The sequence below is a fragment of the Panthera tigris genome, chromosome B2, assembly GCF_018350195.1.
Source record: "Panthera tigris isolate Pti1 chromosome B2, P.tigris_Pti1_mat1.1, whole genome shotgun sequence".
NCBI lineage: Eukaryota > Metazoa > Chordata > Mammalia > Carnivora > Felidae > Panthera > Panthera tigris.
In genome coordinates this window covers 17,665,234-17,676,583 of record NC_056664.1, presented here as the reverse complement: position 1 = coordinate 17,676,583, position 11,350 = coordinate 17,665,234, and the positions used below count along the sequence as shown (strand labels likewise).

The window sequence follows — 11,350 nt, the reverse complement described above, 5'->3', positions numbered from 1 at the left end:
TAAAGGAAAGAGCGGAAAGAAAGAGCGTCAAAGTTGGCAAGTCTTTTAGTTTCATAGGGTATAAATCTTCCTCACATCTTCAAAACATATTGTTTCCATGCGTGATGCAATTTAGTAGTAAAAGTCCAATATTTAGGGAGGAAAAAAATATTTATGTTTTCCTCCACTTTTGTGCTTGTTCTCAGGAGAACCCGTGTTACCTGGGCAGGGGTAGGATATACCGGGTTTGCCAAATTGGCACTTTTCACTGTGGCTCATTACCAGCCCAAGGCTCATGTTGGGATCTCTCCATAGTCCTCTTTTTCTTCCTGTTTTCAAAAACTTAACCTGAAAAGAGTGACAGCAGGTATTTGGGGATAATACAAGAGTGGACAAATTCAATGTCCATTTTGCCCCAACTGCTCTGATTCATAAATATTCCAGTGGCTCAGTCTTCCAAGGAGAAGGGAAGAGTCCTTGATCAGAAAGCGGGCACCCAGATTCAGATGCTGCTTTTAAAACCGATCATGGTGTCCATTTACGACCTAAACTAGGGTAATTTAACATGGGAGGTTGACAGGACTACGTGAATAGTTAAGGAAACCAAATTAAAAAGTGAGAAACTACTCCTATCCGAAGCCCCTGAGCTATGAGGATTTGGCAGAAGAGTTTTTCTTCTTAGGAAAAGTAATTGTCAAAATCAAATACAAATTTCATTACCATATCACTAAGTTGAGACTTAGTGTAGGAATTTGACAGACTCTACCTTAAGAGAGAAAAGTTGTGCTAGATTTTCCTGTCTTCCGTTTGTAATCCATTTTCATATTTTCTGGGGTCAGGTCCTAATGGAACAAATGGACTGATTACACACTGGCGAGCAGTGCTTAATATAGATTAAGACACCCTGTAGTTAGAAAGGTAATTAACATTTTGTTTTAAACACTTCAATCTGAATAAAACTTTTTATTTGAAGACTGGCTTTGGAAAACAAGGCTCCGTGTTTCCTGGCTTTGTACGTGTATAAGGCGTTATACCGACGGTTCTGGTGAGGGGGTCAGTCTGTGGGGAGGAGACAGAGCCGCACCAGTTCTGAGGTCTACAGAGTTCGGTGTCTGAGGTGACACGTATGTTGACGGAAGCATTCAGTTAACAGATTAACCTAATAGTAATATATTAATACATTCCAGGTACAAATGATTTATAAACTCAAAAGAAATTAGTTTATGCTAAAACATATATAACTTTCAATTCAGTCTTTGCTTTAAAACAAGCGAATCTGTGAGGCTATTATATATGCTTTGTCTGTTACTGGGCATTTACTGTGCTTTCTTGTTTATTACCCCATTAGTTGCAGCGAAGCAGGCTTTGGAGAAACCGTTCTTAACTTCTTTCCCTGCAGGTGGCTCTTGCGTATTTTTCTTCATTGGCTTTTTTCGGTACGTCTGTTGGATGCGTATATTTTGAAGAGAGGGAAAAAAGGATTCTTGAATAAGACTTCGACATGGCATATAATCTAAAACAGTTCATGATTTTATTGGGTATTGGACAGGTAAGAATTTGTTTTAGTTTATCTATTTTGAGAGAGGGAGCACAAGTTGGGGGGGGTGGGCAGAGAGGGAGGGAAAGAGAGAGAATCCCAGGGCTTGAACTCACGACCTGTGACCTGAGCCGAAATCAAGAGTCGGATGCTTAACCGGCTGAGCCACCCAGGCCCCCCACCACGGAAGACTTTTTGTCTGACAATTTTTAAGCTAATGGTTAATACTAAAAATAAGGTAAAAACCGAGACAAATATGAATGAATTCCAATGAAAGGTTGTTTCTGTCACCTTATGTATTACAGGACTGGCATTCAAATTATTCTGCATTAGTTGCTTACTTGCATTTCCTAAAAATTAGATCCTTTCCAATTCAAGTTCAAAAAAATGCTGTTATCTTAAAAGTACCAGTATCCAGCATTCTGGCTTGATTTGGTTTTTGGCATATCCTTCTTATTCTGTCCAAATACCTGATTTTGCCTCATTTTTACTTTTTTTTTTTAAAGCACCTATATTAACAAGGGTCAAGCCTGAAATTATATACTCAAGTCTAAAGGAGTAAGACTCTGTGTGAACCAACAAGTAGGGTCAACGTTTTGAACGCCCACTGCCCACCCTGCCGGCTACCTGCTCATCCTCAAGGTTCAACACCAAGTGCACGCTGACTCACTTAGTTTTCCTGTTAACAGTCAGTTTTGCTGTGTGAGTTGTTTCTGTTTTTTGGGGTTTTTTTTGTTTTTTTGGGGTTTTTTGGGTGGCTTTGTTTGGTTCCATCAATGGTTATTTCTTCAGAAATTCTCAAAGGAAACGTCTATCTGTTATAAAAGACAAAGCCTAGCCAGTCCAATGGCGCTGAAAAGACTGTCAGCAGTTCACTTTCCCACAGTTGTACTTTGTGAGAAGCCACCACAGGTTAACCTTTAGCAAATGCCAACTAAAAAAAAATGAAGCATTTATTGTCTAAAGAAAGAAATACAGTTGATTTCAATTTGGAAAGTACTGTTTGGAATAGAAATGTATGTTCTCATCTTTTTTTCATGAAGCTTGCTTTCTATTTCCCCAGCCCACAAAGGAGAGCAATTTAAACTCTACCACCACCTGAGGCCTGCACTCTGCTCCCCCCGCCTTCATCAGTTTTTGTATTAATGGAGTTGCTTTGATGTCGTGTTTTGGAGCCCTGTTCCATTTAAATTGTTGATTAAAAAGAAAATGACATTTAGTAAAGAAAAAGCCAATGTGACCTTTCCACGGTGGCTTGCCTTAAAAGAATTTTTTCCAGATAGGTCACAACATCACCGTGCTGATATAGAAACGATTTTTTAATATTCAATTCATTCAGCCTAAGTTCTTCTCCATTTGTATAGAGGCCCTGGATTCAGATATAAGACCCTTGTTTCATGTTTTCGTCCCATGTTACCAACGTGTGACTTCATTAAACTTTTTATGCATGCACTGAAAAATGTTTAATAGAATGCCCACTAAGGCTATTCACGGTGGTTTTCCTTCAAGGGGAGGGCTTGGGGGCAGGGGGAGAGTTAGTTTTCACTCTCTACTTTGCGAGCCTCCATCACCAACCAGCACGTGCTAGTGGATTTCCTCGGGCAAATTAAACACCAATGTAAGGGGAGAGCGCAGTCTGCTATGTTCCGCCACCGGAGATGTACATTTCACTTACCTGAACGTAAAAATTTAAGAACAGGATGACTAAGGTGAGCATGTAGGACGACTGGAAGATGAGACAGCCGAAGGGGAAGCCGCAGGGTTTCACCACCGCGCTCAGCGTGTGCGTGATGGTCAGCACGAACTGCACCTGCGGGGGGGTGGGGGTGGGGGGCGTCACTGGGGGGCGGCCAGGCCGAGCCGCGCAATACACCATTTGGAAATACGAAACATTTAGAAGTCGACTCCTGTTACGCCCTGGGTTTTGCAGGAAGAAAGCAAAGCTGCGGAAGCAGCCCACTATCCTACCCAGAAATTTCGCTTGAAACGATGCTAGTCAGTGTATTTAATTGCCCGCTCGTTTTCTCATGGAAGAGTAGCAGTTGCACTTATTTAGATAAAAATGAATCTTAAAATTAACGTCTGTGTTAAATCACGGTCACTTCGAAGCAAGGAATAAGGTAGCTTATTTCGACACACTAGATTTTAATCCTTAAAAGGTTCTCTTTAGAGGAAAACAGGCAGCCTCCACACACACAGCAAAGCCTCTGCCTACGGGGACAGATTTCTTTCCTCCATGAGAATATTCGATGCTTCACAGGGAGAGGAGCTGAACGAAGGGATAACATACCAGCTGAGCCTGCGTGAGGTATTTCTTCCACCAGAGATACTTGTGCATAGATGGAAATACAGAAAGGCCATAGTAGGAGTACATGAGAATGTGGATAAAACTGTTCAGTGTGGGTCCAAAGAAACCTGTAAAAGTATGGGATAAAAATTACTGCTCATTCTTCATCAAATGAGACGGATTCTTCCTGTGCAGCGCGGCTGAAGATGGGTCACACCTGTGGCACTATCTGCCACAATCCACACGATGAATTCACTCTCGTTTCCGCGCTCTTGCTCCAGGATAGTCACCGAGATAGGACAAAACTGGATGGTTTTTCAGTCAGAGTGCCAACCAAACAGGTAATTCCTGATTTGCAAAGGCTTTACTGTCCCTTAAACTGTTGTTACTATCGAGTGATCAGGGAGAAAATGAAATGTTAGCTTCAAACCGGTGGCGGAATTCCTTAGAAAGAGAAGTGTCTCTGCTTCCACTATGCCTCTGATGAGCCATTCCGACTGTGGAAAGAGGGCCTTCGGTCTAGGGCTTAACAAGGTGCTAAAGAGTCCAGGAGATCAGGCTGCTCTTTAAATTTAATAAATTCTACCTGACAGGGACCTAGAACCAGGAGAGCTAGAGCAAGGTGAGAGAAGGTGCAGCAGGAGAGAAGGCTGGGACGGGACGGGGGGTGGGGGGATGGACTGGCCAGTGAGGCTTCCCAGCAGCTGGACCACCTCATGGACTTCTAGGACAAGGAATATCTAAAATCCAATTGCAGGACATTTCTGTGCTAACTTGTGCCGTTATCACTCCCCTGCCCCTGCCGCCACCTTCGTGAAGTCCCTGTAGCTTCCGTCAACGTGGGCAAATGGTGTTTCAGGAAACCAAAGGAAAAAGAGAGAAGTTCTATGTTGCTCAGCTAAGAAGCAAAAGGATTTAGTTTGAAGGGGTGAGATGTCAGAGACGGGTCTATTTGTTGGAAACCGGGAACCCACTGTCGTGAGGATTAGACCAATCGATACACACAAAGTGCTCACGACCGTGCCCGGCAAAGCAAACACTACCTCTGTTACGTTGGGATCCAGATGGCTGGGCTGTGAGCTCTCAGTCCTGTGGTGGAAGGGGCTGTGGGGCTAGAGGACCCCTATCGGCTATGTCCCCTTAGATACATTAGTTTTACTTTGTAAATTTTGATTCTGTCACTGGGAAATGGGCAGGACAGTAATTGGCTCTCTGGGCGGTGCTGGGATTGAGTGCATAATGCTACGGAAACTGAAAAGTGCAGTACCTACGCTGGCTAATGAATTTAAACTCTCTAGCCTGGTTTTCCCAGTCTAAATCAAGGTCTGGTTAGATCCATGCGAATCAATGAATGAGAAACAGGGGTGTCTGGGTGGCTCAGACACCACCGCCAGAACCTAGTAAGTACTCAGCAAATACTGGCTGGAATAACTGGTTACAGCAGTATTTCTTTACTGCTTGAGCTTTCATTACCATGAATTAATGGGGTATGATTAAAAAAAAATTTTTTTAATGTTTATTCTTGAGAGAGAGAGCATGAGTAGGGGAGGGGCAGAGAGAGAGGGAGACACAGAATCCCAAGCAGGCTTCAGGCTCCGAGCTGTCAGCACAGAGCCCGACGTGGGGCTCGAACTCGTGGACCGTGAGATCATGACCTGAGCTGAAGTCAGACGCTCAGCCGACTGAGCCACCCAGGAGCCCCTGGGACATGATTTTTATAATATTTTAGGTTGACTATGAATTGTCACACACACCGCATTTCATCTACAAGAATCCCAGGTCTTTACATGGGGATTACGTGAGAAGGAGGTTTAGATGTTTAGTGATTTGTAATCAAATTGTTGACAATCACAAAAAATACTTAACCTTGATAGTTGCTTGATATTGATTACGGTCTGTATATTGATGACAGCATTAAGTCTATCATAGTTTTAATCACTAAACTCAAGAAGCCAGATTTGGTCCAGGAGAGCGTTAAAATAAAAACATCTTTCTGACCACTTCATCCCCAGCACTTTCCTGCTTCACACTCTGGTTTTAATTTGCATCTTCATAGTCATGGATATATTCCAAATATCCTTGACATTTTATTTTTTTAAGTTTATTTTGAGAGAGAGGGAGGGAGAGAGAATCCCAAGCAGGCTCCACACTGTCAGCACAGAGCCCGACGTGGGGCTCGATTCCACGAACCGTGAGACCGTGATCAGACGCTGAACCGACTGAGCCACGCAGGCGCCCCTCTCCTTGACATTTAAAAAATATCTCTAAGATCCCCAAATCATTTTGACGTAAGTTTTACCTGTTCTGAGTTTTCACAGAAGATTTTTAAAGCTGGGGACATAAGACGATCACATAGAAAGTACTGCTGTCTGCACTGCAGGTCAGAAGGGACCCATTAATGACTGTGAAATCAATGCTGTGAGAGCGCTCATCAGCTTTTTGAAAAAGTGCAACAGGATTAATGAAACGACAACAACAAAAACCCAAAGTGCATCACAGAGCTAGGGTAAACATCTCCTGAAATTTCTGTTCCACACAAAGTGCATACACGTAAAGAGGCTGTGATATAAGGCGCATTGTAGCTCTCAGTAAAAACAAACGTTGGAAGCCACACAGAGACGTGCCTTTAACTTTTCAGAATGGAAAAAAAAGTCCAATCTATAGGACAGCCGAGTGATGACCTCCACCAAGTGGAAGGTGCTGGATTTGTTTCGACAGGAGTCCTTGAGCCCCTGGTGCCGGAGTAAAATTACTCCAGCTGGGGTGCGTGCTTCTGGCCCGCGGACATTTGGCGCAGGGGGAAAACAAAATGCATTTAAGGTAATGCTCCCATTCTGCAGGAACGAAAGACGCGAAAGTGGCCACACGGGCAGCCGCGTGCTGCGCCGTGTGCCTCCCTCTTCCGTCTCCAGAGCCACATCAGTACAACAGTATTCAACCCCAGGCACCCACTAGAGGCCTCGCGAGACCCATGACACGGAACTGAAGAAGCGGCAACAGAACTTACTTTGCCCGCAAGGTATCCAGTTCAAAACACACCACCAGATGTTAAACATGGAGGCATGATGGTATACGTGAAGAAAAGTAATCTGACTGGTTTTTTTCCGCAAAACAAAGAAAATTGTGTCCAGGAACTCTATGGACTTGGAGAAGTAGTACCACCACAACACCTTGGCTACCTATAAGGATGTTAAAACAGGAAAAAGAAAAGGTGAGTGAATGAAAACGCTCCCCCTGGCTGGCTGCCCCCCCCCCCCCCCCCCCCCCCAGCAACCTGCGTGATGCCGCACTCCACCAGCGGGCGTTTCTATCTCAGGCCATCACCAAAGCACCTTCCTGGCATCTCTGCCCCCAGCTTCTCCTCATTCCCAGCAATCCACCCCACTCTGGTGAAAAGGAGTTGCCCCTCCGACACGCGTGATCTGATCAGGTGACTCCCCTGCACCCGCCGAACACGGGCTCGTTCTCCAGCCTGCGCTGGCAGGGATTTCCAGCACCCTCTCAGAGCACAGCACTGGGCGCCATCAAGGTCGTCTGCTCCCTCTTCCGGCACTCGCCGCCGACGGGGCCCCTGGGCCTCCTGGCACCCTTCTCCCCGCGTCCACCCTCCTTTCCTACCGCACGCCTGGCATCCTTGGGGAACACCCTTAAATGCCTCCTCCTAACCCTCTCCTCGCCTTTTCTCAGGCCTCATCAGCCACGTCTTCCTTTGCATTTGGAAACTGCTCTATGCCTCTGCTTTCAGTAACCATGACGGTGTAGTGAGGGTTAATGCGACCGAGGGCAAATCACACAAGGCAGGGGCTGTCTCATCTCTGCTCAGGGCTCAGCACTCAACAGATCGCTACCGCTCGTGACACTAGGTCTTAGTTTTTTCTCTAGTTCCCTACTGTGCGCGTGTTTGGTCTCTTAGCTGTGCTGGAGCCCAGGAGGCGTCTGTAAGTGGACGACTGCTGCTTTCGTGTCTCCTCCTCCTCGGAAGATTTAAAATCCAGGTGCTCCCAGGTGTCATATGGGGTGTTGAATCGCTACCTTGTACACCTGAAACTAGTATTACACTGTATGTTGGCCAACTGGAACTTAAGCACAAGCTTAAAAAAGAAAATCACGATGCTCCTCCCTCCTCACTGACCTACCTGGTTGGTGGGTCGGGATTCCTACTTTCCCTCCTGAGCCCCTTACAAGTCTCAGCCACAGGGAAATACTTTCGCGGCAGTGTTTTTAGCACTAACATTTAAACGTATGAGGAGAGTGTGTGCAAAAGGAACTTTGAAGTCAGAATATCATGCTCTATTGTCTGCCTGCCAAGAAGACAAGGAGGTGTGCTGGTTTCCATCTTAATGTTTGAGAGTGTGATTCAACTTCACAGATATTAAGTCAAATACAAATGTAAAACGACAACGACTTTTAGAGAATTGTATGGTAGCCCGAAGTGCGCTGCTCTGTGATAATACATTAGAAATAAAATGGGTGCAGAGAAACCTCTATATATACTTTTTTCATACTACGGCTTTGAAGATGTTTTTTAAAATGCATTCTGAAATGTACATCTTACTATGAAAGATTTTCATTAAAAGGTTTCTGCTAATAAGCATGTTTTTCATTATAGAAAATTTCAATCAAGGAGAGGAAGTATAAGGAACCTGTGTTACCTATCACTAAACTTTAAAACTCTCAATATGATTCCAATTTGTTGGATCAATTCTATTTCTCAACATTTTTAGGGGCTGTACAGCATATTCTAAGCAAAGGCAAGGTATCATTTCATCTATAAAAACCACCAACAGAGAGAGAGAAAGGAAACTTTTACTTCACCATAACCACGATGTCATTAGCTAATAAAATCAGGGACTCCTTAAAATCTACCAATAGCCTCATCCATGGTCAAAGTGTCTTAAAAATGGCCTTTTAGAACTGATTTAAATCTGGATGCAACCAAGGTCCAGCTTGCACTGATTTGATAAAGTTTGTTAGTCTTTTCTAATCAGTAACAGTCCCCTTTCCTTGCTTCCCCTCTTCCTGTCTTTTCTTCACGAAAACTAGATCAGTTGTTGCATGGAATTTCTAATATTGTGAATTCCTAATGTTATTTAACTTCTCTATCCCCCACATTTTCTGAAGCAAAGCAATGAGATTTAGCGGCTTGAAGGACTGAGACTTAGGGAACTTGGCAGGAACTCTGAGTCCATGGTTCTGTGTACTTCCTGGCACATCACGCTGGGAGGGCACATCATTTCTGGTCGTCCCGCTGGCGTTCGTGATAGAGTTCAGGTGTTAACAGCTAATCCAATTATTATGAAGTTCCGTTCAGCGTTCACCCAACAGTTTTATCCCTTATGGATGGATGACGGCCGAACAGATCCCTGATTTCACTAGGAGTTGCAAAAGGGTGATTTTCTAGTTCTCTCGTTACTTACGCACTTTTCTATAGAGAAGAGCTCTCTCTCTTCCTCTATTTGGAAATTCACACGTGAAAAGCAAAGATCAATGTTTGATTCTTTCCCTTTAACATTTCTCCCCTAGAAAGAGCTGGTGTTCTAGCAACCTTCAGAAGGCAACAATGTGTTTTTTAGTATCATTTTAAACTCATGGGTTTTTACTAAACTTGGTATGCTTCAACCCATTCCAGTCAGTATTCTTTTTGAATTGTCCCATCTTGCACGCTGGGAGTCCCTTCAAGATGGCTCCTCGGTCTTTTTGTCATGACCTGGGTAGTCTGGACAGCTTACGTGCTTTCTGTCACAAGATGTCCTCGATTTTGCTTATACACATTTCCCACCCCAACCCAGCAATTGGCCAATTCTCTAAGAATCCTAATCCCTTCTGGTGGAAAATTATATTTAGAAAGCACAATCTGGGTATTCACTCCTCACCGCACTGGGCTGTCAGAGACTAACTAGGCCTTTTCTGTAGATAGAGCTAAATAACACATTTGTTTTTAGAAAGAATAAAGCTAATTCTGATATTTCCAATTTGAATCTATGATCAGTGTTCGTTTCACTTTTTAATTGGTATCTCTTTTCTAGGTCTCAAATACTAGTTGTAATGATATTAACATTATTAAATACTTAACTTCATCCTACAGTGTACCTTTAACAGTCTCAGAGAAGCAACACCAGTATTTTCATTAATAGCAATCAAAAAAATTACTGAATACTGTTAAGATACATCCCCTAGGGATGGTCAGTCAAAACACCGTGTTTTAAAGTCACTTAATACACGGGTATATCCATTTCTTTGAGTTTCCAAGTTTTGGGAGGAAGGCTGCCTTGCTTTCTTTTTAAAATTAATTTTGTTTCAAATCATGTAAAACACTTAATGGTTCCAAAATCAAGTATGACTCAAGGTACATTCCATCCCTATCACCTCTGCCCAGTTCCTTCACCCAAAAGGAAACAGTTCGTTGGGTTTTGGTTTATTCTACCATGGTTTGTTTTAAAAGCAAACACACACACACATATATTCATATCACTTCTTACACAGAAGGTACTATATTATAAACACGGTCTGCAAGTTGTTTTGTTTTGTTTTTTAACTGAGATCACAGTCCCAGAGATTACTCTGTAACAGTATAGAGATCGTCGTCATAGAGGTCGTCATTCCGTTTTGCAAAAGGAACCATTCCTGGACAAGCCATGGTTTATTCAATCAGTTCCCCCATAGTTGGACATTTGAAAAACATTTTTGTAACCAAGTATTTCTATCAGAACACGACTCCCTTTCTTATGTAATTCCAGCTCCATCCTCATATCTGGAAGGATAAGGCCTCCTCTCCTTTTCTAGGAGAAACGGTTACAGATGGTCGATTAGCTTCTCAAGACTTACCCGGACATCGGCTTCCCCTGCACTGGTGAGATCCTGACACTGTAAATTGTAGCCTCCTTCCCAACTGGAGAGAATAAGCTGCCAAAGAAACAGAGGGGGAAAAATTAACACGAACATTTGAAAGAGGACTAGATTTCCCATTCATGTTCCTGACTGGCGTCTGTCTGTTCAAGGTCTGAGTAGAAACTTCCCAGCATCTGACTTTCTCAATCCTGTCCCCAAACATGTTATCAAAGGAATTAATTCTTGCTGTTGAATAGATACCAATAGTTGGTATTCTTTAATGGGTATAATTTACTTCTAACTTTACCTTGGCCCAAAGTAACAGAGTTTAGCTATCATTTGAGTAACAAAATATTTTATGTAAGGAATCATCTAGCCGTATGTTTCCACAGGTAAAACACAGAATTAAATATAAACAAATGCAAAAACTACACTAAAATTTTAATAATACTTTATATTGGTTTATATTTACCTTAGCTGATCGTCTCCATAATTTTATTATGTACATATTTATTACCATTTTACAGATGGGAAAATCAGGGCTCAAAGGTTCTTAAGTCATTTTCTTCACTGTATTTATGCTACTTGGTACTCAATCATGTGTGTGATTATAAATGATTAATATTTATATCCCTCATTATGTTCAAAAACCAAAAGTCTCCATAAAGATCTGTGTGTTTTTTGCTCATCTTTGAATTCACCATTCCTTGCCCAATGCC

At 42.9% G+C, this 11,350-nt stretch overlaps 1 protein-coding gene across 1 annotated transcript in view; it reads right to left on the bottom strand.

Annotated features, from left to right (window-relative positions):
• Positions 1-927: 927 nt before the first annotated feature.
• Positions 928-11,350, bottom strand: part of ELOVL2 (ELOVL fatty acid elongase 2) — a 63,807-nt gene continuing 53,384 nt past the window's right edge. Inside the window, exons 4-8 of the mRNA XM_042985724.1 lie at positions 10,629-10,706; positions 6,811-6,982; positions 3,807-3,931; positions 3,192-3,326; positions 928-1,421 (exon numbers count right to left, since the gene is read on the bottom strand). Of these exons, the coding sequence (XP_042841658.1) occupies positions 1,296-1,421; positions 3,192-3,326; positions 3,807-3,931; positions 6,811-6,982; positions 10,629-10,706 (636 nt within the window). The 3' untranslated portion in view covers positions 928-1,295. The remainder of the gene's footprint in view (positions 1,422-3,191; positions 3,327-3,806; positions 3,932-6,810; positions 6,983-10,628; positions 10,707-11,350) is intronic.